Source organism: Oenanthe melanoleuca, chromosome 11 (assembly GCF_029582105.1).
Source record: "Oenanthe melanoleuca isolate GR-GAL-2019-014 chromosome 11, OMel1.0, whole genome shotgun sequence".
Classification (NCBI taxonomy): domain Eukaryota; kingdom Metazoa; phylum Chordata; class Aves; order Passeriformes; family Muscicapidae; genus Oenanthe; species Oenanthe melanoleuca.
In genome coordinates, this window is record NC_079345.1 from 4,721,894 (window position 1) to 4,749,483 (window position 27,590).

A 27,590-nucleotide genomic window follows, 5' to 3' on the forward strand; every position below is an offset into this window, starting at 1 on the left:
CTATACCATCAAAGAAATGGAGTGATACTCTCTATTAGCTTCAACAAAAATAAATAAATATAAAATAATAAGAAAAAGAATAAAAAATGTGCCGGCTAGTCAAATGTGGCCTCAAGCCATTGTTCTTATTCTGTACTCCAACGTGCAGAACTTTTTGTTCTCTAATCAGACAACCTCTAGACCTAAGGAATGATGCCATTTTGGAGAGTATCCAGCAGCAGAGGAAAAAGAGAACTGTGAGAAGAATGATATAATTCCTCCTTAAAAACAAGTAATAGCAATAGTAAGTCAGTTTTAAAAGACAGTTTATTCTGACTTACACTGTGTATGAACTGCAAACCATTCCTTTGCTGATGTCTGCAGTGTTTCTGTAATAGGCAGTAGATGATGATTGGTAAGTGCTGAGCAGGGGTGTTGAAGGAGCTTTACAAGGTTTGTATGCAATAATCCTTTACTAATTACAGATGTTTTACACTATTGCCATTTAAAATAAAGCAGAGACAGGTTGTCAAGGGACAGAGATTAAAGTCACTGTTTTTTGTTTATATAGATCCCAGTCCACAATGCACCATTTTAAAGAAAGGCCAAGAGAGAGCTGAATGAAAACACCTTTGTTTGTTCTGTTCTTTACTCCTGCCAAAGCTGACCTGTTCCAGCTCCTGGTTTCAAATAGCCAGGAATTTTTAAAGGGCAGACAACATGAATATTAGAATATAGATTTAAATTTTATGGTTTAAATGACCACCATCCAAAAAAAATTCTCTGCTGGAATAGAATTGAACAGTGAATGGATGACAGATGACTCTAAACCAAAATCACTTACCCTCATTTTGGATTAGCTGTTTCTGCCTGATGCTTACGTATGTAACTGATCTGTCTGACACCTCACAGTTGGCAGTTGCCTGTGGAATTGTTCACAGTGTGTGAAATCCTGTATGTGCACTGCAGTTAGGGATGGGATGTGAAAACACAGCCAGTGCTTGGTGTGTGACTGGGTCTCATGTGGTGTGTGCATGTGGATACTCACACATCTACACACGGGGATCCACCTTTGTCCAGGAGCCTGTTCAGTCAATCAGGAAACTCTTTTTTGTTGTTGAATTACGGGACACCATCAAAAGCACTGCCTGGGTTATACTGAATAGAGGATTTACCTGGTGCAATGCAAACATGGCCAAATTCCATTAAATCATCACTTAAAGAAGTAATTTGAAACCAGAAGTGTTGGAAATTTGTTTTCTTCACGAAACGTGCCTACAAGTGTAGAAATTACCCTGTGCTTGAACTTTAAATGCTATGAATAATTTCCTATGGCATATTTCTGCTTTTTTCAAATTTTTTTTTGACATGTATTCTTACAAACAAAAATCAAATTGTGAAATTACTAATAGAGCATTGGGAATAATGTACTGAAACGAATGAACTCTTTGACTGAGGCAGGCTGTTAAATATTGCATTTTTATCTATTCAGTGCTTAACCAGCAACAAGCTATTGAATTGTGGTGATTTCAAATTCCCAAAAAAGTGTAAAGAACTTACAAAATCAGAGGCACAAATTTCCACTGAATAGAAGGTGTGTCAGACTAACTGTACTGATTATCTACCTAGTGTGTGAGATTATGCTACATCTATTTTAAATACAGATGATAAGAGAATAGAAGATTAATTCACTCAGATAATCCACCTCAACAAAAAGCCTCACAGTAATTTTTTTGGTTTGTTTTATTCTTCCTAATGTATTCAGTTTGTAAATGAATATATGATGTAAGAAGCTATAGATTTTATCACAGTATTTTAACTATCTGGATGCCAGCTGAAAGAAATTTAACCAGAGGAAAGATCTAAATTAAATATGAGAGAAACATAAATGAAAAAGTGCCATTTCCAGAAGTGGATCATTAACAGAACAATATATAGTGAGTAGTTTGTTGTTTCCGTGTCTCTAGTGCATCCCTGTAATCTTGTTTAATCCGATAAACTGGAGAAAATGATCAGCGAGCTCTAAAGACAACACCGACGTGGAACCAGGCCAATTTAGCACGTCTGCTGCATGGAGGTGGTGGAGCACTAAAGGTTTGCTCTGGAGCCACTGGAGCCACTGGGATTGTCCCTGCATGAGGGTCACTAGTCAGCGCCTGCTCAGCGCACACAAGGGGAGCAGCACCTGAGCATGTCACAGTGAAAAATGGCTGTGACAGGCAAAAAATGACATTCAAAGACTCAAAGAAATTTATACTGAACATGAAACAAATTAAGGATGTCACATATTAACTAAGGAGCCTTCAGATACATCTAGGTGTGGTTTTCTGGCTTAGTAGTAAGTGAGTATTTGATGCTCAGTCTAAGTACAAAAAGAAGACAGAATGGGAAAAAATACTCTTTCCTTTACTGAGAGTTTAATCTAATTACTACTTTGTGTTTAATCAGCAGTAGAACTTGTGGAATACCTAAGCCAACATTTATAGGAATAAGCCAACATATATTTATAAGAAGCTTCAGTATCTTTTTAAGGGAACCCAACATGTTCCCAGACCACTGCTGCATGCAGTAATCCTTCTCCAAGAATGGCAGTAAAAGATGGCAGTAAAGAATGCTATTTAAGGAGAAAATGTGAGCTTGGTTGCTTTCTGCAGTCCTTTCCCATAGTATCATCCCTAAGTGTTGTATAGAAATATGAGAGGGCTCATCCCTCCTGTTTTCTTCAGTGTTTGCTTGTGGACCTTTTCATGGATTTCTCTAATCCCTTTCTGAGCCTGTTGATGCTCTCTGTCTCCACAGCTTCCTGTGGTATGACTTTGAGGTTGGGTAGCCACTACACAGAGAATCTTCTTTCATCTGTGCTTTTATCTGATGTTCCACCAGTTTCAGTGAGTGGTCCCTACTTCTGCTATCAAGGGATTTCAGGAGCAACAGTTCTGCATTTAGTGTATCTGAGACCTTGATGATTTTGTAAACTTTGATCATGCTGCCCCTCAGCCACCCCCTCTCCTAAGTGAAGCCTCTTTTATTCCTGTAATCCTCTTCATTTTACCTACCCATCCCTGCAGCTTCTACAGTACTCTACCACTGCCAAAGGGTGTGGGACTGGGGCTCCAATCTAGCAGGCATTGCAGAAAACACATTAGAAATTTATATTCTAAAAAGCTGAGGCAGACAAAGAGTGTGAGAGGAAAGTGAGGAAAGATCGCACTGACCCTCAGTGCTTTGGGGGACTTGGATCTCCATATCTCCTTCCACTGTTTCTGCCCACTGCTAGAGGACACCTCAAGCTCCTGTTATTTTCAGATACATCTTTTCTGAGTGGTCCATTAGAGCCAGTTCAATGGTGCAGTGCCTGTGCCACCACCCACCACGGCAACCCCAGTACCGGTACAAGCAGCCACACCATGAGCTGGCCTGGTGATCTGCTCTGGCTGAAAACTCACCCTGCAAAACTGGTTAATTTTCAAACAGATGTAGTTCACCTTGTAGCCTCAAGAGTACTAAAACTGGTGCAGTGGGAGGGATGGGAATAACAATCAGGGTGTCATGGGAAGGACAGCTGGACTGCTTTTTTTTTTAGCAGTATGCATTTATGCTAAATGGAAAGGATGATGGAACTGTGGCTTTAATTTTTCTAGGTGAAGTAAGCCATGCTCCCTCACTCTCCCTGGTAAAGCAGCTTGGCATTCCTCAGTCTTCCCAATAGCCTTTAACTGCCTTTTTTCTGTCTTTCTTGTGGGTAATGGTTAATACTCTACATACTTATAAGCTGCATTCTGTTGATAATTTACTAATAATTTCAGACTTCTCCAGCTAAGGGAGCATCTGTAAGACATCTAAAAGCAATGAGTTTTTATCCAAACTGAGAGAGCAAGCATGTTTGCTTGTCTTTTACTGCCAGTATTCTTTCAGAATAAATAAAACAGAATAAGCTCAAAAACCAAGAGGAAGCAGTGACTAAGACACAGAAAGTATTTAAATCAAGGGCACCATGAGACTACAAAGATTTTCGTAATGGAGAAAAACAGTGGTTAGTGATACATGACAGGCAGAAATTCTTCAGCAGATGGTACAGAAAAAACAGTGTAGAAAAAGGAAAGAGAAAATTAAAAGGGAATGTTTTTTGATGCTGTCAAGAAACTTGACAAAACAATCCCTCTCAATTACAATATCTGGAGAGAAACAGAAATGTGATAACAGAAGACAACAAATATCATCAGAAAGACCAGTACTGTTAGCTCCTGTTAGCACTGTTAGGGCAACAATGGATATTTTTCACAGAGTATTTCAATATTTTCCAATCTGCAGACCCTTAAATAACAGTAAAGATTCTGCTCTCCTTATGGCAGGATGTGTAGAAGACAGTTTTTGGTATTAAAGCTCTGTCCCAACTTCCACAACATCCCAGGCCTCCACTGGGGTGCACTGAACATTTTGTGCACGCACCTGTAGGTACATGCTTATCCTCTGGGGTAAAGAGCTCCCTGATGAGAGTTTGTCTACAGGTGAAAAAGAAATACTTGTACCCAAGTGGATTTATGCACAAAACCAAACAGACTGGTGGAAGTTCATTCAAGGAGTCATCAAAAGTTGGTTTTCAAATAGCTGTTATTTGTTTGAATATAACAGGCATTGACAGACAAACAAAATAGCTATTACTTGATTACTTCTAGTTTAAACATTACTGTCTATATTGCTTTGTTCAATGCACTGGTGATTAAACATTATTATAATATGAAACAATACTGGTTCAGGTTGCTGGGGTTTGGAGACCTTCAAGCATAGGCCCACACTGGTAGCCGAACTGGGCCTACAGCTGGGTTTTTAAATTGTAGGGAATTTTTGACTTTTCCAAATCTAGGCTTCATCTCAAAACAAACCTAAAATTTCTGTACATATTCTCTGTGCAGTCTTATACTTAGCTGTGAAATGAATCTGACATTCATTTGGGTTCCATACAAGCAATCTCAAAGCTGACAGAAATGTCTGCTTCCTCGGATTCTGAACAGGGCTGCCCAGGAGCCACAGCTTCTGGGAGCCAAACTAGGTGCTCCAGGCTCCCTCTTTGTTCCATCTAGTATCTGGGAGCCCTGCGAGCGCTGGTGGAGCATGCCAGGCTTTCAACTACCAGACTCAGTGGCAGACTGCCTGAAACCTCTGGCATAGCTGGCTGCCTCCAAGCTAAACGTGGGAGTCCTGCCAAGCAGACTGCCACACTGCTTCTGCTCCCCAGGGACACAGCCTTAGGACCTTGGCTCAGATTTGGAGAAAGTTTTGAAACCCAAGATGTTTGGAACAAAATTTCTGTTATTCAACAAATTGGGCATTTTTCTCTGAAACTTTCTTTATGTGTAATTTGTAAAATTTCAGCTTGGTTTTAGTGTGGCATCAATCCAAATTAAAGTGGGTTTCTGTGATAATAATGGGACACAGGGCAGAATCACACTGGCATCCTCTCTGTGAGTGTGAATGCTCAGGGAGTTCAGGAAATTGTTGGGCTTGGTAAAGAGTAGTAGAAGTTTCTTCCACTTGACATTTCAGACCTCTGTATCAGGAAATACGGCTTCTCTCAAGCTTGCAGGGCAATATTAAGAAAAAGCCAAGAGATTTGATTTTGACCCTTCTTCACCAGTTTCTGTCTGCTCTTACTCTGGCAGTCTCATCTCTCCTCTTTGTAGTTTTCTCCACTCTGCATGTGTTGGGTATCACACAGCAGGACTCAAGGCATTTCTGACCTTGGCAGTGCTGCTGAGTATGGGCTTTTCAGAAAAGAACCAGGCAGAGATTTAAAGATCTCTTACTTTTGCCTAGAGAATGCAAGGGGAACAACATACAGAACACAAGTGATGGATTTGGAGAATGCAAAAGTTCTCATAAAGAAATGTTTGAAAGGAGCTGCAGAGATCAGCTCTTGGGCCAGGAGAGAACACCTGGGTGCTCAGGCAAAGCAGCTTTCCACTGAACGAGAGCTCTCTGACAGGGATTATTCAATCAAGGGTGCTGGAGGCCATTGCTTAGCTCTTATGGGGACAAAGGAAAGGCTGATTTGACCTTACAGTTCTTTGTGACCCTTTAGTTCTTCATTAAACAAAAGATTCTAAAATAGGGAATGAATGCATTTCAAAAATATATTTTGTATCAGAACTTCTCCACGAATAACATGAAACAAACAATTAGAAAAACTTCATTAGAAGCAGTAAAAAAACCACCAAAACTTTATACACATCTGTAATTAGATATGCAAATTATCTTAAAGAAGCAGGTAACTTTTTAAGCATTCTAAAATTAGCTCAAACTCCTCAAAATGCAGAAGCCAAAATACACTTTTAAGTGCTTTAATTTCAAATTTCATTGACATCATAGGGAGTACTTATGCATTTAAATCTGACCATGCATTTTGCTGGTTTGGGACTTTTTAATAGCATATTTGATGCCTGGTTTGAAGGATCCCAGTAGCTATCATGTACAGCCAATAAGACTGAGCAAGGTCAGTTCTCCTTCCCAAATCAAGGAGCATTTGCCAGGTTGCCAGTAGGGTGGAAAATGGAAAGCAAGGTGATATAATTTATGTTGACTTCTGAAAAGTTTTTGGCAGGTCAGTTCACCAGAAGCTGTTAAGGAAATGAGTACTATCATGGGCTATAGAAAGTAGCTAATAAAAATAAATAATTGGAACAAATGGTTACTTTTCATCATGTCAAGTTGGCTGTCCCAAGGACCTGCAGAAGGATTAGTTTATTTAATGTATGTATTAATGAACTGGGAAGAGAAATATGAGAGGAAAATTTGAAGGCAATACAAAATAAGTAGAGTGAAAACTAGGAAAGATTTTGAAGAGCCTCACTGAATCAAAATAAAAAGGTGAATTGGCAACAGTAAACCAGATTAAATGCATAGTGAAAGGGATCATACATAAAACTGTGTTCTAAATTAACTGTAACAAGGAAGGAAAAAAACCCCAAGAGCAATTGTGGATCACTCACTGAAAACCTTTATGCAGTGTGTAAGAGCAGACAAAATAATTCTCCAAAGGCTATCGTCACTGTGTCAGTAAGCAGTAGGAAATCATCTGGAACGGCTCCTGCTGTTTTTAAAAGGTATTAAAACCACCTCCCACACCAATGGCACGAGAGTATACTCAAAACTCTCAGGAATCAGTAAAGCCTTCCAGGTGGTAGGAAGGCTGAAAAGGCTGGGGCTGCCTACTCACTAACAGGGCATCCTCCACTTCATCCCTTCTAGAGGGACAAGAGGCTGTTCAGTGAAAATAAAGGCTATGTCCCTCCCAACAAAATCCCAAATCCCAAAATCTGATCAAATAAAATGTACATCTTATTGTTAACTCCTGGAAATTACTGTCCTAAAACACAATTGGGGCTGTAAATTTGGTAGGATTAAAAACAAACAAACCAAAAAGATTGAACAGATATAGATAAAGAGAAGCTATTTAACTTCCATTAAGCTGGATAGTTTTTATAGAGCATGTAAACCTTAGTATTTGAGAATTAAGCCAGAGAATAACTATGAGGATTAGAGAGAAATTTCTCCTCTATCTTCTTATGCGCTTCAAGACTGTTTGTACCTTCCTCTAAAGCCTGTTTTGATGTGTCCAGTTACTGTCAGAGACAAGGACCTGGCTATTCTGAGAGTTCCTGACTATGACAAGCATTAATATTGATTACTTGAATCTTATTCAGCCACACTTGCCAGGGTACTTTTGCAAGAGTGGTATTAATTCTAAAATAATTCTAGACCACTGGTTTCTCTAGACCACTGGGTTTGAGCACACCTAACTGAGTAGTGATTTGTTATGTGGTGATAGAGAAACCCACAGTTGCAGCATTGTACATATCTCAGTTGTCATTCCTACTCCATGCCCTGTCCTCGCTTCCCATAGGGATTTACACTGCAAAGACAATAACAGAGCCCACACTGCTTCGTGTCACTCCATGGGAAAAGGGAAGAGAGAAGCCAACTGATAAAAAAAGGTGTATAATACATAGGGAAAGTGTGGAACTTGTTTGTGTGCTTCTCATCATATCACTTGTGTATGATTTTTCCACGAGTGGGCCCTACTTACAGTTGCTGCAATTAACACCCCCCTCCCACACAGAGGAGTTTTTAAATCACATACCAATTCCATTCACAACAGGGGAATTGCTACTGACTTCTAACACGCTGGGCAAGTTTTGTTCTCTTTCATGATCATTTAAATCCACGTTTTGCTGCTGTGAGCCATTCCCAAAATGTGTAGAATCTTTCTCATGGCTGCCATCTCCGTTCTGCAGACCATTATGCGGCTTTTTCAGTGGCATGATCTGTAAACCGCTGGGAGTAGTTCGGTAAGTCACAGTTTTAGCAGCCCTGTCATTTGCAGATCCTGGCTTTGCTGCATATCCTCGTTTCTGTTTTTGAAGAGATGGATTAATTCTCTTCCTTTTGTGTGTTGATCCTTTAGACTTCCCAGATTCAGAAGGTCTATGTGATATTTTCTCAACAGATGACCCTCGGCTTTCCCGCAATAATTTTGGCGCGCTGGCCTGTTTCCCGTGCCGGGATCGCTTTTCTCTGGTAACGTGTAGTCTGTTGAACTCATCAATAAATTCCTCACAATGGAGTAGGTGATGTTCAGGTTCCCAGGTGTCTTCATTGCTCCCATAGCCTTTCCACCTGATGAGATATTCCCATTTGCCCTTCTTGTTCTTCCTTTTGTCTACAATCCTCTCTACCTAAAAGGAAAAACCAAGATTGTATTAGAAAGAATTTCTGTGAATAGATCTGACAGTACAGGAGTGAAATGCAGAGCCCCAGTGGTATTTTGACAGCAAGGCCACTGCCCTTCTGAAAACATTAAAAGAGACATAAACACATCCTCAAATCTGATCTGGGCACTTGCAGTAGCTCTAATGTGAAGAAACAAGAGGGAGTCTGAAATCATTAATCAAAGCACAATTTCTTTGAAAATCTGGTTGCAAAATGAGACTATTACTGTTATATTCCTCAGCTACCTCTTGTTTCAAAGAGCCAAATAAAGCTTTTTTTGTTGCTTTGTTAGTTACTGTTCATTCTCTTGACTCCAAACATGAATTATGTCTCTATAAGCTCCCCCAGTCTTCTTTGTGTCTTGGAACTATCTTGAACAGAACTGATGACAGCAAATTGCAGTATTTTACAGCAAAGATCTTGTTTGCAATAGTGCACATCCATTTTGATGCTTCCAACTTGCAAACATTTTAGGAATGCAATATTTGAGCAAATATACAAAATTTTTGAATGCACAAATTCAAAAATAAAATAGCAAACAAAGGGCATTAAGGCATACATGGAAGGAATTAATTTTATCAGCCTGTGCAGGAGAATGTCATTGTAAGGAACATTTCTACACCAAGGGCTAAAGGACTGTATTGGGGCTGCATCCTGAATGTGAATTAACAGCATCATGATGCTGTGGAACCTGGATGCTTGTCAAGCCTCAAGCAGAGGGAGAATGCAGAGCAAAATCCAAACACACCAGTGGCAGCAAGTTAGGGTTAAACTGCACCAAGTGAAATTCAGATCAAATCATTAGGAAAAATGTTGTAATGGCAGTAGGAATTAAGTATTAGAATAAGACTTGGTAACGTGGGGAAAGTAGGGAGGGTTTTTAGAACAAACCGTTTTTGTTATATATGTCTGCCATGAAAAGTCAATGCTGGAAGGTCAGCTATGATAAGGAAACCTTCAAAGACTTTCCCAGGTTTTATTTTTTCATTCTTTATTTTTTAAATTTCATTTTTAATATGTGGTTTATGAAGGATAAAGATGCCACTAATGAAAAAAAATCATCATTATTAATTATTATTAACCCAAAGCCATATTGTTAGTTTAGAAGAATAAATAAGTGGATAGATCATGTAACAGTGTTCACTGCTCTTCAAAGAAATCATCTCATGTGAAGAACAACAGTAGAATCTGTATGGAGAATTTAACCTTGAAGAAGGGCAATTGCAGCAGTGTATGTAATTGCTCATTTTAGGTCCCTTGTTAGAGCAAACCAATGGATTAATTTTGTCTGTTCACTGGCTGGAACTGTACATTCATAGAAATCTTGGTGGGTTCCCCAAAGGAGTCTAAATGTAATTAGCAACTAAACATTATACTTCTATCTCAGTTCATTTACATGGGAACTGTGCTAAGATATCTGTTTCTGAGTCATAGTGGACACCTTCCTCCATCTCCAGGACTCCCACTGCAGCATCCCAAACAGCTCCTTCTTGTGCTCTGGCTTATCAAATATCTACTCAGAACCACCTCAGAAGCAAAGCAAGGCATCCTCTTTACTCTGAATTTAGCACAGTCCCCTTCAGGATTGCTCAGAGAGGCAAAACAATTAACTGAAGCTCAGCCTGGGCAAGTTTGAGATTATTTGTCTGAGAAGATGAAAAAGGCTTCATAAAATAAATGAACTGACAATTTTTTTTCCCCTCATGTGGGATGTATGGCTTTCAATTGTCAAACTAATGGTAGACTTATTATGATCTTGTTAACTTTATAGAGAGCAGCTGTCCAAATTATCCTTTGCTTTAAAATACTTTCATCTTCTATCAGGGACTAGCCAGAAAAACTGTACATTGAACCATGGAACTCCGTGTAACTGCCTGTGGATTTGTTACCTTAATTACTGCAGCTCACTAAAGTGCAAAACACATACATGTATGTCCTGGGGAAAAAAATTAAATGGCTGCTAAACTCGGTACACCACAGCTATCAGTACTGGGGAGTCTGGGTTACTGCTTTTCTGTCTGTACCAGATAAACAACACATGCATTCTCCTCCCTTTTAATTCAGGACTTTGGACTTGGAACACAAACTTTTTGTCAGGTTGCTGCTACTTGGGAGTTACTTGTCTTTGTTTTGAGGGATTGCACCAGCTTTGTTCCCCAGCTTACACACTGAAGGAAGAACCTCAGAAAGGATGGACAAATATACCTCATCTTTTTTAGGCTCACACACAAAAACCATCTCTCCACCCTCACCTTTTTCACTCATGCACATATCTCTACACAGACTTCGTATTTTCACATTGTTGCTTTATGTGAAGAGGTTTCGTGGAGGGTGTTTTTTAATATGGAACACATTCAAGTATTTTGGTGATGAGGCATCCTGCATTTCAATTAGGAGGATAAAAGGAGAAAATATGACTAGTCTTTGTTCCTGGGAAATAAAATAATGGCAATGGAGAATGTGATTAACCAGTTAAACATATCATGAAGTAGGAGTAAAAGTATTTATTAAATTGGGTCAAATTTAATACATAGTTTCTGAAAAACACATTCAGAAAGCAAGTATATTTGGGAAAATCTAACAATTTAATTACAGCATTTTCAGAAAAAATCAATGCTCAAATTTAACTTACTACAATAAAGAAGGACTAAATAAACTGAAGACAAAATGTTTTGTTTTTGGTCAACCCGCTTTTCAGTTTATTGTTTAGTTGGGGAGATAATGAAAAAAATGTGGTTTAATCCAAAATTAGTTTGTTTTCCTTGATTTTTTTTTTAGTTCAACCATAATACCCACTGACTTGGCTAATGATGCATAAAAAGTCTGAGTAGATATTTTACTGTCCTCATTACTGCGTCATTGTTCACTGAATGCATCTGAGGGTAGCATCGAATATACTTGACCTCTCAACATGGTCCTTTTCTATCACAGGGCTTTAGGTTCTTCAGTAATATTTACCCCCTTTGGAGTGCCACTGGGAAGTGCTTCAGTGGATGCATAAATATCAGAGTTTTAGCCACACCTGCTATTATCTGTCTCATTTTCCTTCTATCCACAGTTCACAGTAACAACAAACATCACTACTTCATGTTTTTAATGATGTGTATTTGTTTTAACAGGTACTATGTGAAATAATAATATTTCTGTATTTACTTAAGGTTGCAAAAATCATATCAGTGTTCTTAATGAGAAATAATTCTGTGACAGCTAGTGATTAATAGAAATAATATTTTAAATCCTCCCCTAGAAAAAGCAATACATGTTTCTGAGAATATGCAGAAGATATCTAGGGCTTCAGTGTCTTGTTTTCCATTTTTCCCCTCAGTTTCATCTTTAATCAGAACTGAGTAACATGTTCCCAAAAGTGGCCCTGGTAGTTACAGTTGCCAAATCCATGATTTCACTATATTTGTTTTGGAAAACTAAGGAGTTAAATTTAATAGAAGCGCAATGACTACAAACAAACTTTGTAGAGATATCACGGTTAAAAGATTGCTAGAAATGTCGTGTACCATCACTTCCCTGGATTCTCTCTCTCCTGTCCCTGCTGGCTAATTCTGGATGAACTGAGGTTCTGATATGTTACCATATAAATACTTCTAAAGAGAACAAATAGAATGAGAGCATGGCATCTATGCAAATGCATTTGTAACACACTTTTTAGCTTCCAAATAGCCTTAAACCTAGCTCTAGACACAGCTGCACAAACTAGGATGAAAGCCATAAATAAAAAGCCTTTAAAAATATATCTGCATTCTATACTTCATGTGAAATAAAAATGTATTAGTGAATTAAAGTACAAATATCTAGAGCTTCATAAACTTAAGTGTTTTGCTTATGTATGCAGAATACAACAACACCGCCACCTTTCCTTCACAGAAAATTCTGGGTCAAAATCATTTAACTGCACAATATTATTGTTTGCTTATCAAAAAAAAATATATCTAGGCTAAGTTAAAAAAGGATAATTCCAATGGACTTATTTCTACAGCTGTAACTATAAAATCAAAGCATAGCATCCTCATCTCAGTTCACAGCTCTGAAGAGCATAAATAAAAATCCTTGTGCTCCCAGAAAACACCTTCTGGGAGATCAGTAAACTTCTCAAAAGATTTGGAAGGTTGCATATCTACTCTATGATTTCCAAAATAAATACATGTCATCTCCTCTTCTTGCCGTGCACATCCATGGAAGCAATTTAAACTGTAATCAGTGGTGTTCAGATGGTGTCTGTTAGTGAACTCTTCAGAGCATCACAGCGACTGCATGACAGACATTAGAAAAACTGCCTTTCATTACTATGATCACAGGACTTGTACTGGTTTATGTGGGTTTTTTTTTCATTGGAGGTCTTTGTCCCATGTTGTGCCTGAGGGTGTTGGAAGGGTATTTGAAGGAAGTACCAAGGAAGGAAGGAAAGGCAGTAAGATTTCTGAGAGAGATAAAGGCCATCTGATTCAACATGTTTGTCTTAAAAAAAAACTTCAGTATTGCCCTAACTTCTCCCTTTTTGTTACCTTTGCTTTGAGAATAACTGTGTCTCGTTAGCAGTAAATATTTTGCCTTCTTGTCTTTGTAACTTTTTTTTTTTTTTCTTGTATTTGTATTTGATTTCACAAAATCTAGTAATTGGAGCATTTATTCCAGATGTACAAATAATATGGCAACTTATCTTCTGAAGCAGCCAGTATTCATGTTAGAAAAATAACAGTGGGATGGCTGCTGGGATTCTATTCAGAATCTGACCCACACAGTAGATCCAGCTATGAAAACTTCTCAGGACTAAATCTGTGTTATTACCTGGCTGGTCAAATGAAAGTGAAGGGCCAGATAGTCTTAAAAAGGAAAGGGAAGCCATACCTCACCAGAATTACTCTTAGGCAAAACATCAAATGACATCTTTCCAGTAAAAACAGTGAACACCCCGTTAATCTCAAGAGATGCTGCTTTTTATTCAACTCTTTTTTTTTTTTTTCTTTTTTTTTTTTTTTTTTCTTTTTTAAGCATATGTGTTTTTTATTTTTCTGTTTTTCATTTCTCTTGGAATCAGAAGAGATCTTAAACTTAGTAGGGAACTCCTGGAACTTCAGTATTTTCACTGGGAAAAGCCTATCAGCCTGGTATGGAAACTACTAGTATGGAAACCACTGCATTTGGTGTATGTGTTCTTCAACACAGACATGGGAAGACTCTAAACAGGACAAATAAATGCTGTAAGATCTCCTGCTGCTCCCCATCCTGCACCTTTGATTTTTCCCTCCTGAGAGACAGTAACACTCCAGAGGCATCCTGCTATGAGATTCCACAGTTGAGGTTTAGATGGAAAACCAGAAGTGCAATGCCATCAGTTGTATTTACAGTAGTGGTGCAGCCATTTGAAGTTACTGCTCAAGGTGATGTTTCCACATTCCTAACTTTTCTGGACCCAACACTTTTCCTGCAAAAGTACACTTTGTTAATTACCTTAAAAAAATATTAATGCTGTCTTCTTTTATATTCATTGATAGTTTTTGCTCCTCTACCTTTTTCAGCTATGGCTTCTTTGGGTGTTTTTTCATCCAGTTCTCACAGTATTTTATTTCACCAAATGGGCTTCAGATTCAACTCAAGGCCAGAACTCCAGTTCAACACTTTTACATCCATCCCAAAGCTTATTCAGAAGTGGAGATTCCACATTAAAAAAATACAAAGGTTTAGCTAAAATACAGCGTAAACAAATATTTGAATTATTTTGCTGTACCACTCAATGAGTCATTGCTTTCCAAATGCTGCTGGTACGACTGTCGTAAAACAAACCACATGTTCTTGTGGGGTAGGTAGAAAAATGTTTTCTCAGCCCTTTTACAGCAAAGTGGTAAACTTGAGCACAGAGATATGAAAGCCTTGGTTTTGGGGAGCCCTGCATCACTAGATGTGTCTATAGGTGCTGAGGATTTGGGATTTCAGATGTTCAGAGAGGCTTTACCAACTCAAGAGGGTGGCTTGCTGGCTCTGCAAAGGTGACATGGCAAAGAGGAGATGAGGGACAAGAGTAGGCTACAAGGGGACACTGGTCAGTCCAAGAAGCCATTGTATTGAAGGCTCAAAGTGGATTTTACAGCGATATCTAAGGCAGGATAATGCAATAGTTTTGCAGATATCTTCAAGGATTGAAATGACAGCTTGGCAAAAATGAAGGCTCTGGGTTGGAAAACAAGACAAATGGACAATGAGATGTAGTTACTCCAAAATCTGATATACAGAACAGCAGGTTTTTTTTGTAAAGAATCTCCAGTGGCAGTAGGTGTTTTGTAGCTCTTGCACACACGGAGATATAACTATTTTTTAAATTACTGTCACGGCTTAGAAATTATATTCTCCAATTTAGTACTCCCACTGAAACCACCCTCTGCTCCCTCTCCAATTGGAGGCACGAAAAGCAAAGACCATGGGTTGAGATATGAACAATTTACTAGAAACAACAACGAGATAAGAAAAATTAACAGGAACAGCAAAAAGAGTTGTAGGAAAATAAATAATTCACACAAAAAAACCCCTGCAAGTAAACAATACCAGACAGCTCCCTCTACTACATTTTCTTGACTGGAAGAAACCCCCTCTTCCTAGAAAAGTCCCCTTCCCTGTCCCTGGCAATGATGCGAGGTGGTACAGAAGAACATCAGGGTCCTGGCCATGCCCCTCCTGGCTACCACAAAAATTAAGTGTGTCCTGGCCAGAACCAGGACAACAGCAACACATACCTGACAGAGAGCAAATATAAAATAATCCCCAGCTGATGGGTCTGAATGTGAAGGAGGACAGTAATCTCTCCCCATCACTGACACAGAAGGGAGAAGAAAATGCAGAACCTTATCCATGTTACATGAGTGACTAGACAGAGATAAGGTGATATGAGAAGGATAAATCATATATACACTTCATACTCTCTATCCAGACTAGAATAGGGGGCAACTGGTTTGGAACATCCATACAGCAAAAGTAGTAACAGTCAAATTTGTGAATAATACCATGCAGAGTTAGGTTTTAAAGGGAAATGGCTAAAAATAGATGACTTTGTACAATACAGAAGGCTGAGGGGCAATCCTTTGAGTGAAAAGCTGAAGTAGCAGTTTGTAAAGTAGTGGGATAATAAGGGAAGAAAACTCATGAAACACAAAGGTTTCTTTCAGAATTCAGTAGAATTCTTCATCTTCTTGGTTAAACAAATGAAGTTAATGTGGTGGCAGAATACGGGAAAGAGCCAAAAAGAAAGGTAGAGCAGAAAAATGAATAAAGAGACATGCTTCAGGCAACTATAATGGCATGACAGGAACACAGAATATTACAACTAAGTATCCAGGATACCAGAGCAACATCACAGAAAAATGGCACAGAAAATTTCAAAAATTTTCTGTGAAGGAGTAGTTGTCAAAAAGGAAGAATAATACATCGTTATCCCCTCAGAAATAGCATTCAGATGAGCAGGGTCAGTAGGCCAAGTTTTGGCCTCAATTATTGTATTGGTTTCCACTGCAGATTTAATTTGTATTTGAGATTTGAATTCTGCCCAGTGTAAAACCAACTTCCTACTGGTGCTTGGAAGGAACAAACTATCTTATGGACAGTAGTAAAGGCAGTTATGAAAGCTGTCAATGTTCACCAGACATCTTAAATCATCTGAGAGTGCAGCTAATGAGAAATCTGCATTTAAAATATGGGGACAGCAGTCTAAACAAGGAGATGCAGGGTGTGAAAGCATATCCATTGATTTAACAGAAGTGTGCTTTGGAGCAATCAGCTGGGCTCTGAGGAGGCTGTTTGCTTCCAGGGTGGATGAAAGGCACTGACACATCTGGGCTTGTCCCAGTGTCTGCAATGAGTCAGGCTGACCACACCACGCTGCATGGCACCTCTGGTCACACACTGCCCTGAAACTCCTCTGGCAATGCAGAGTCCCCAGGAGCTGCCATCACAGCCACTGATGGTGCTGCTGAGGAGACAAGGACAGATTACCTGCTGTCCTCAGACCCCACATCTCTTGAAAGCTGCCTTTGGCAACAGGTGGACACCATTCCTTGATCTGAGTCCTCTGTCAGTCCTGGTAATTCACTCAAGCCAAGGACTTGTTAACTGATGAATCCTGAGTTCTTTCAGGTCATTATGATTCCTGATGATAAGGTTTCAGCCAAGTGTTGGCCGTCATACGGGTTGCTGTAGAATGGAATCCATTACTCCTTTCAGGGAGGTCCTAAGGAACAACACTGGGGTTTCTCAGGTAGCAAGGTACAGACCCTGCCATGCTGCTCCAAATGCCTGCCAGATCACTCCAAGGGTTTCTGTGGAGGCATGTGCACATCTCTATGCTGTAGCTACCTTCTGTTTCTGTACAGAGGTGGTGCAGACCTATCAAGCATCAGGGTGAGACTGGAACTCTGATGAAGCTGAGGAGTCATTTAGAAATGTCTATGCTCAAAGCAGTATTGAATATGTAAGTAGTGAATATATTACTGAGGAAATTTTCCATGTATTTGTTAGTCAGATTCCTAACTTGGCGGTTGTGTGAATACCTCAGCTGCTCCTGGATGCATTTGCAGCAATGATGTGGCAAAGGGCTTTGTTCCATGTCCCTCTGTAAAATAGGGCAATTACAGAATTATATTTTTATAAATGTAGGTTTTTCTGAGATTTATTCCCTACATTTGTCTCACTGGGACTGGGCTAGAGTATGTTCTTTCCGTGGCACTGTGCCAGTCACAAACTGGAGCTGGGGAAGGCTGCAGCTGTCTGCTTGTTATTAATTGAGGGTTAGTGCAGAGACCAATGCACATTGGTGCTCCAACACCCAAACTGTTTTCCAGATACTTCATGAATGGAAGCTTAAATTCCCACTTTAGTATAATAAACCTCTGAGTCACATTTAATACTAAGATCCCACAAGCAAATGGTTTATAAGTTTACAAAAAAGACTTTTACCTTCTAGGACTCTTATGAATTGGACAGCTAATTAATCTGATTCTAATGAGCCAATAATAATCTTCTGCTCTCCTCACTGTCATGCCTAGAACAAACCATACATGTGTTCAAATACTGGGACAGATGTCCAGAGAGGCTGTGGAATATCCACCCTTTGAGATATTCAGAACTTGATTGAGCAAGACCCTGAGCAACCTAATTAAGTTGGTGCTGCCTTAAGCAAGGGGTTCGATCAGATGATCTCCAAAAGTCCCTTCCAACTTGCATTATTTTATGATTCTGTAGTACATTTTGCATAAAATATTTACTAATAATTTACTAATTCTTTATTAATTCTTTTCCACTGAGAAAAGCATCTCCATTTGGAAAACTGAGTTCTGTGCACTCTGTGGAAGTGTGTGTGTGCGTGTGAATTGACTCAATTAATCTGAATTTAGATTAACCAGGCAGCTAGAAGGGAGCTTCTCACAAGCAGCTTAGAACTTCCAACTTTCTTTGACCTGGTACCATCAGAATTTGTTGGCCTTCAGTCATACAGCAAGATGAATCCACACTTTGAGATGCAAAGATGGGTTGGAAGACAAAGGTCAGGTGCTCACAAGGTTAAAAAGATTTTAGTAATTTAGTAATTACATGGATTCTTTTAATACTGAGATACATTGTGAAGTCATTCCTCAGTGTCTTTTCAGTGTTTGAATAAACATTCAGTATTCATGGTGTAAGCACAACAAGGAATGTGCTAAGCTGGGGTGTGAACATACAACATGCTCCATGGCAACAGCTGTATACTTGCTCTTCGTTCAATATGATGGAATTAAAGACAGGGATAACAGGGACAAGTTGCCAAATCTTTGCCACAAAGCTAAGAGGAAACAGCTTATATAGGTATACTTGTGTTTCCTGTACCTATCCTGGAGGTTTGTGCTGAGGTAGTAAGAGAGTTGAGTGTTCTGCAGGGTAGGATGCTTAGATCGGGCTTCAAGGTCAGAGTTTGTGTTTCTACTCCTTGTCATCATCTCAACTTTCTCTTTGTTTTTTTTGTGCTTCATCCAAAAAGAACACCCACTCTGTGAAGTAATTTCAGACCTGGTGTTGAAAATGGGAAAGGTGCATTGAAATAATTTGTATGTAGAGCAGTGTACAAAATGAAAATTTTGGTGAAGCAGATCTGTTTTGAAGAGTAGTGAAAAAAAAATGGGGAAAAATCCCAAGACTGATTTGTGCTGTATAGGTGCATTTTGTACTGGTGCTCACTGCTTGCATCTCACAGTTTAGGAGCAGGATATGCAGTATAATGACCTGACAAGACCAAAAGGCTCCTGGAATACTCGGGAGGGGTAAGAAACTCACAAGATGAACACGTGGGAAAAAGGCTACAGCTGCATTATATGGCTCTGGAATAACATATGGAATTTCTGATCACACTTCAACCGTTGTTTCTCTCCAAAGAGCAGTTGTGTACAAAGACATACACAGAAAGAATCTAACAGAAATAAACAATAACACCCACATGATGGAGAGGTGCTATATTCTTAGTACCTCAGCAGAAATACTGATAAATACTGGGAACAGTTTTGCTTTTATTTTGCTTATAATGTATTATATGTGCTTATATGCTGTAGTCCAATGAAGGAACATAAACCTCACCCTTTTGGAATATTTTTAGGGCTAATAATTAACGTAAGGTATCTAGAAGAACTAATCTTGCCTTCTAGATAATAGGAAAGTATTAATAATACAAGGAAACAAGAAACTTTTGTGGTCATGCAAGAAGGATTTAAACATACCAATTTGTTTTTAGATAATCACAGTTTCCCCAGAGAGTATATATTTCCCCAATTACCACTCTAAAATGTTATTTTCATAGTCACAAAGCACCATGTAAACCTATCCCACTACATGGGGACTAATGATGACTACTGTTATTTAGCAGCATTGCAGGTGGAGCTTAGAGTACTGAGCTCTTTCCTTTAATACATAGCGTGCCATAATGTTTGACTTGTTCTTGAAATGAAATGGTCAGAATATGTTAATCACAAAATCTAGTACACAGTGTCTGTCAGAAAAGTGCTAATGATTGCCCAGTGTGCCCCAAAGACAGAGATGTTAGTTTTGCTGTGCAAAAATGCAGTGTTATTTGGGAAAAGACCTTGCCCTTGGCTGCTGAATGTCACATGGACTGTGCAGTACAGGGCAAAGGCAGCACCGTATGCTCCGGGATCGGATCTTTACAGTTCTTGCCTTGCTGATTCCATTAATGCAACAACCATAAATAGTTAGTGCAGGCTTTAAAAGGCAAGTTTGCACCTGTGAGTTACTTCTAGAGGGAATCGCAGATATTTTATGACACATATAAGAATAAATACTGGTTAGATGACACTGGGGGAAAATGGACGGAATAGTCTCCAGATTCTCTCTAAATTACTGGAAAGAGTCTTCTGAAGGTGACAATAAGGGAGAAAAAAATGTCTGAATCACCTGTACATCTCCTACATTTTGCTAGAAATGTTCCTTACTCAGATAAACGCTATGAAGTATTTAATAAGTTCCTCTGATGGCCATAGAATATCAAATAATTTTTATTCAAGATAATCTGAATGTCTCAAGTCTTTCTACTTTCAGTTGTTTAATGATGTACTTTCTCATTTTTTAAACCCTTCATAATAGCATATGTACCAAAATGGACAGTCCTGTCCAAGTTAATCAATAATCCACTTCAATTTTTTGTAAGGGTCAAAAGTGCAATTTATGTTCAACAAAAAAAAAAAATCTATTTGGCCTCAATTTTTTTCTGAAAATAGTCTTTAAAAAAAATATGATTAAAAAATTAGATCTTTAAGGAACAAAGATATTTCTCAGGCTGGCTTTACCCCAGAATCTGCATTTTATGATTTTGGTTTGTCTTGTTTTGAGACAAATTTCAGGAGAAAACACTCTGGAATGAGTGTTTCTTCTAAGGAGAGAAGGGCTTCAATAACTCCTTTTTCTTCTGTCAACGAGAGAAATGAATACCAGGGAGTAAAAGTGAAAAAACCCTCTTTATTAAAGAAAAAAGAAAAACTGAATAAATACTAGATACTGAAACTGTGGAACCTTAACCGCCACACACCCGGTCCCAGCGTCTCTCGCCGCGGGCGCTTTCCCCTGTGAGCAGTTGTGCTCACGGCCACCAGGGGCGCTGCTGGCTCCCGGCTGGCCAGGGCTGCGATCATTCACTCCCCATGGCTGCAGGGGCGCTGCTGGCTCCTGGCCGGGCAGGGCTGCGATCATTCACTCCCTGTGGCTGCAGGGGCACTGCTGGCTCCCGGCTGGGCAGGGCTGCGATCATTCACTGCCTGTGGCTGCAGGGGCACTGCTGGCTCCTGGCCGGGCAGGGCTGCGATCATTCACTCCCTGCGGCTGCAGGGGCGCTGCTGGCTCCTGGCCGGGCAGGGCTGCGATCATTCACTCCCTGCGGCTGCAGGGGCGCTGCTGGCTCCCGGCTGGCCAGGGTGCGATCATTCACTCCCTGTGGCTGCAGGGGCACTGCTGGCTCCCGGCCGGGCAGGGCTGCGATCATTCACTCCCCATGGCTGCAGGGGCACTGCTGGCTCCCGGCCGGGCAGGGCTGCGATCATTCACTCCCCATGGCTGCAGGGGCACTGCTGGCTCCCGGCTGGCCAGGGCTGCGATCATTCACTCCCTGCGGCTGCAGGGGCGCTGCTGGCTCCTGGCCGGGCAGGGCTGCGATCATTCACTCCCCATGGCTGCAGGGGCACTGCTGGCTCCTGGCCGGGCAGGGCTGCGATCATTCACTCCCCATGGCTGCAGGGGCACTGCTGGCTCCCGGCCGGGCAGGGCTGCGATCATTCACTCCCTGCGGCTGCAGGGGCGCTGCTGGCTCCCGGCTGGCCAGGGCTGCGATCATTCACTCCCTGCGGCTGCAGGGGCACTGCTGGCTCCTGGCCGGGCAGGGCTGCGATCATTCACTCCCCATGGCTGCAGGGGCACTGCTGGCTCCCGGCCGGGCAGGGCTGCGATCATTCACTCCCCATGGCTGCAGGGGCACTGCTGGCTCCTGGCCGGGCAGGGCTGCGATCATTCACTCCCCATGGCTGCAGGGGCACTGCTGGCTCCCGGCCGGGCAGGGCTGCGATCATTCACTCCCCGTGGCTGCAGGGGCGCTGCTGGCTCCTGGCCGGGCAGGGCTGCGATCATTCACTCCCTGTGGCTGCAGGGGCGCTGCTGGCTCCTGGCCGGCCAGGGCTGCGATCATTCACTCCCCATGGCTGCAGGGGCACTGCTGGCTCCCGGCCGGGCAGGGCTGCGATCATTCACTCCCTGTGGCTGCAGGGGCACTGCTGGCTCCCGGCCGGGCAGGGCTGCGATCATTCACTCCCTGCGTGATAAAAGGAAGGGCTGCCTCCTATACCACCCCCAGCTCCCTCTGGAAACCGCAGCTTGACTCCCAAACATCGTGACAGATAGCCCCAGAGCCAGGGAGAATGGGAGCTGGGACAGGGACACAAACAAAACAGATCAAAAACCCCAAAAATGAGATGGGATAATAAACCATCCCCAAGACACGGTTCTTTCCCTCTTCTAGTGCCCATCTTGTCACAGACTCATAAGTCAGCAACATTAAATCTAATTATGTAAGTAATTGTGGGCATTGTTCAGTGAAGGGTATCCAGCGATAATCTATATATACTGTGTGTACAGTGAAAAGAAAAGCGTAATTCTAAAGAATTAGAGTCTGAAATCACTTGTCATTTGAAACAGCGTAAAGTACTGGAAGTTTCTGCTCCATTAGAATGATCTGCACTTTATAGTTTATTCACACACTAGAACTCATTCTCCAACAGTTGGTCACCATGCCTTTCTTCAAACTATAGATTTTTAACCACTGTTTAAATAAAAAGCTAATAATATCCTATTTGTCAAATGTTCTAAAAATATGGTGAGATAGACTCTGCATATTTGAGCTTGAGGTTTCTAGCATTTTAGATGTTTAGTGTATAATACAATCTAAAATGGAAACCACAAAACTATTAAAATAATAATAAATTCTGGAGTAATTGACATATGATATCACAAAATTTTTTTCAATGTCCCCCAAGTTTTCCTCTTTTGACAAATATTTATTCTGTGGCTGTAAACCTTTAAGGATATAATGTCTTTATAACACTAAAAACCCAAAGAAACTTAGATTAAAACTGAAATACAGATCTAGAGTAAGTTTTGCATACCAAGGCACCAAAGGAATCCCAGAGCCACTCTGTTAAAAGGAATGCGTGTTCCTTTTCAGTATGAGGGTTCAGATTTGCTTTTTTGTGTGTCATGATGTTACTTACAGGCTCACAGTTACAGATCTGAATGCCATTCTGGGTTGCACAGGAACATTCTTCATCCATATTCTGCATGAGGTCCCAAATTCTGATTTACTTAAATCACATTATTACAAAGTCATCATGTCTTAATTTGAAGTGATTCACAGAAGGTACACCATTGCTAGTAGTGAACCAAAGTCCCATAAATAGAATGCTATAACCTTAATGTTAAAAAGTGTGTCTCAATTCTAATTTTGAAGGGTAAACTTCCAGCCACTGGCACTTTTTATATCTCTTAGTTAATTTAATTTTCCAAACATTAAATCCTGCAAAGTGGTTTGCAACTTACTGAACAGATGGTCTCCATGTTTCTTTGCATTTGTAAAATTTGGGAGCTAATGATGGCTAGTGATGGCTCTGTCTAAAATTTTGTAGCTGCTTTAGAGTCAACTCTGAAACTTCATCCTAAATGTTAGGGTTCATCACTCCTGTTTAAAGTTCAAATTCATGTTATTTTGTATATTATTGGGATAGAGCACTTTTATTAAGTGTGGGACTATAATAACAACTGCATTCATCAGATCAATATAAATAATTTATTTTCTTAGTTTTACTGCTTAGAAAAACAGTGCACCTTATCTTAAAATGGCACAATTTTGACTAACAAAAATGGAAAAATTAAACGCAAGGAAGATGTGTGCAGTTCTGTCCCCAGTTTTATTTGTGGTATGCAAAAAGTTTATTACTCATTGTCTTAAATCTGTACCCATGTGCTCAGTCACATGGCCAAAGAGATGTTTTCACTGTGCTATACTGGATCACTGCAAACAACTATGTAATTACCCACATCTGTCTACAAACTGCTTTTCATCTACATAGATCTGTACCCTGCTGGAAACAGGACAACAGCCTTGTTCATTTGCAAAAAGTTCAAGTGCTAAATATGCATTTGAATTAATTTTGAGCCATAATGCTACATAAGTGCAAAGGCTTAAAAAGAAGTAATCTATGAAAGATGCACATCTATAAAAAATTAACCATTTACCTTATTTTTTCCCCAGTGTTTGGGTTTTTAAAAATCCTATGCCATAAATTCAAAAATATCAATTAAACAAATTGAAACAGAATGCTCTAAGAGTGTTCTGAAAGCACACACATGAAGCATAAATTAAGTGTAAGGAATTAAATAATTTGAGTTAGTGTCCCATATATGTTTTACCATAGTAAAGTACATTTGTATTTTTTATCCAAAGAATAAGTGTCTTTTGGATATATGTGCCCCAAAATATGAAAGGGGTTGGTTTTGCTGTCCTGACAGACCATTCATTAGGCACAAGTGATTCACCATCAGCTGTATTTCGGAAATGAAGACATAACATTCTCAGTCTCAAACTGGCTAAATAGTTTGCTGAGCCTGTTGGGGTATGTAAAAGAGCTGCTGTCACTTTAGAGCAGACAGTGAACCAAAAATTACATGATTTTCTCAAATGAAATTCATGACTAGTGAATCAATTTCCATTGAAATAACAGTTCTGCATCATCAGGGAACTCCATGGGGTAAATTCAGTGAGTATTTGCATTAGTGGCACACAAGCTCCCTGGTCCAGGACAGCCAGTGTGAGGGAGACAGAGGGAGTACATCAGTGACACTTTCCTGTCCTTGCAGCACTTTTGTAGCCTACATGACATTCAAAAATACACCCTGAGTTTAGTTTTGAGGCCAAGTTCTCTGTGGAGTCAGCTGTGGACAGCCTGTCTTATTCTCCAGGCTTCCCTGTGCATGGAGGCAGTAGAGAGAGGCAATGGGATGCCAGAGAGCTGGAGATGGGCAGGGGCATAGGAGGGCTGCCAAGGACTGCCCCAAGGCTGGCAACATGCAGGGAAATGCCACTGGCAGCACAAACAGAGGGATAGGAAGAGCAATGGAGCAGGGCTGAGAGGAGAGGAAGTTCCTTATAAATCCTTCAGAGCAGAACAAGTGTTTTGAGATTAGGAATGATCTTGAAATGGCTGTGTGTATTGGCCAAATTGTACATCCCTGCTGGTGAAGGGACTGCCTTATCCATATGCCACATGGGAGATTTACTGCTTGTCTGAGCTACACACACAAAAACGAGCAGCACAGAGCTACCATAAGGAAAGATGCAGCAACCCTGTTGTGTTCTAGGATGCCATCCTTTTCCTGGATGAGAGAAACAACCTTTTGCTCCAGGAACATTCTGAAAAATTGTGAATAGTTTCACTTAAGGGCCAAACCCTCAGGTATCTTTTGGTTTTAGATACCTGAAGACCTTTTCAATGGCATGTTGGACATTTCCTTAATCATCTGAATCAAAACCTGCAGATTTTGTATTAGTGGAAGTCACAACCTTAAACCACTGGCAGATTCTGATAAGTTATTCAAACTTATAGCTGTGCACAACTGAAGCTCTCCAGCACTGTAATAATCAAGGTCAACTTAGTTGGTCGAAGTTCTGTTTTTTAAGTGACTTTTATAAAAATATTTAGCCCTAGGGCTTTTAATTTTCTTGGTATAGCTACTATATTTCTCAGCATTTGGTATTAAACCACACTGAAATAATTTTATAAAAGTAATTTTTTTAGTTTGGCTGTTCCAAAGTAGACTGTCCAAGGATAGATAACTTACAATATACATCCATTAATAAAATTGTAACATAGCCAGAAAACAGCTGTGATAGTACTTAAAAAAATATATATATTTTTACCAGTTCATCACCCTGCTTTGCCAAAAGTGAGATAAATGCTGCTGCAATGAATTTTTCCCTTTGAAGGTCAGTGTCCATACTGTACATGGAATGAATCCCTGCCATTCATGCTTTACAAGAACAATATTAACATTCACGAACATTTCAGTTTTAATCATGTGATGAGTTTGGTTAACAAAATTCCAACTACTTATCTTCTATGGGTACTTCTTTCACAAAGCAAATAATTTTGTTTCTACGTGAGTGTGGACCTCCTGGACTTCAGTGAGTGTCTGTGACCATGATGAGCCGTGGCAATGGAAGCCCTTTGCAGTACAATGTCTGATCAACTTGATGCTGAGAACAGCTGCTAAAATGGGTGAGCTACTTCCACTGAGGCTGCTGATGTTGCTGAAATTGGTGCAGCGCAGAACTGGTGCAGTTTTCAGAGCTCTGTACAAGGCTCAAAGGTCAGACTGAGAGTGCTGCTTTGCAGGACTGAGGACTCCAAAGAAACTTTCAGTCCTATATAGGATTTATTAAGCTCATTAAAATAACACCCAGTCCTAAATGGGCCACAGCTTTACTTACTCTCTGTTGTGGCTCTTGAAACTCAGAGTGTGATTCCCTCACACAATAGCAGTGAGAAGCCACAGATCGAAAGCAGCTGCCACCATGTTTGCAGGGGAATGTGCTCTGAGCAGTCAGCAGTTTCTGTCCCGCAAGTGCTGCAGCTACTGGTTTACCCCGTTTGGAGATGTCTCTGTTTGAGTCACAGGTTCAAGTAACCTTCTCAGAAATGGAGCTACAGACTAATCATTTCAAAAGAAAAAAAAGCCTCAAAACTGACTGTAAACCAGCCTTGGTTCATCCTCTGCGTCCTCAGTTAGGCTGTATCTGTCTCTGCAAAGCCGTATTGCGTTACCATATAATCAGAGGGGGAATGAAAAGGTAGGTCTTGCTATCAGTTCTTCTGTGAGATCTAAGGCTTATCACACAGCTCCTCTGCTAACCCTGAGGCTTACTTCTCAAGTACTTTCCAAATCTTGAATAAGTGATATATCAACTACTAAATATCTGTAGGCAATCCCCAGATATCCCCTCAATGCCTGTGAAAAGTATATGTATTTAAATGTACATCCAAAACATATCTTGGTGATTTCTCAGTACTAAACAACATCCTCGGTGTCTAAGCCAGCACTTGGAAAGATCAACTGCCATTACACTGCAACTTTTAAGATGCTTGTTATTGTGGAATGGCTGCCTTTTGGTGGTAACAGGAGCTACAGCAGCTGGACATGAATTAATAAGGGAATCTGGATATCTCAGAAAAGTGCTACATTAAAGCACAATTTATTTCAGTTAACTAAAGGAATTCTGCCTTGTGGCTTGGGGATAAAAACTTAAAAAAATATTGTCCTTGGTTTGTCAACTGTCCTTTAGACACATATCTTCAAATGGACTACAGAAAATCAAGGGTTGTGTAACCTAAGATATACCAGCAATGCAGACTGCATATCCGAAATAAAAACTATATGTAAACTACATCTCTTATTGATCAGTAAGCAAAACCTTTTTTTCCCTGCAAACTAAATAGGCTACAAGAGTAGCAGTTAATACCAAGGGAAGAAATTCCATCAGTTATGGTACAAATAGAAGGTTCAGTTCATGTTAAAAGGAGACCTACCTTTCTTCTAAACAGAGCCGGTTGTCAGTGGTGTTTGACATGAATGGATGAAGTACAAAAACTAACAGCAGCATAGTTGCAGAACAATTTGAATCACAGCCCACAGCAGCTTGTCAGTAAGTGGTCACCCTGTGCCACTGAAATATCTGATACTGCTTCCGAGAGGCACTCACTAGAAACACTGAAAGTGAT

The 27,590-nt window shown here is 40.2% G+C and overlaps 1 protein-coding gene across 1 annotated transcript in view; it reads right to left on the reverse strand.

The window, feature by feature from the left end:
• Positions 1–27,590, reverse strand: part of CDYL2 (chromodomain Y like 2) — a 58,763-nt gene that overhangs the window by 19,199 nt on the left and 11,974 nt on the right. Inside the window, exon 2 of the mRNA XM_056500499.1 lies at positions 8,117–8,711. Within this exon, the coding sequence (XP_056356474.1) occupies positions 8,117–8,711 (595 nt within the window). The remainder of the gene's footprint in view (positions 1–8,116; positions 8,712–27,590) is intronic.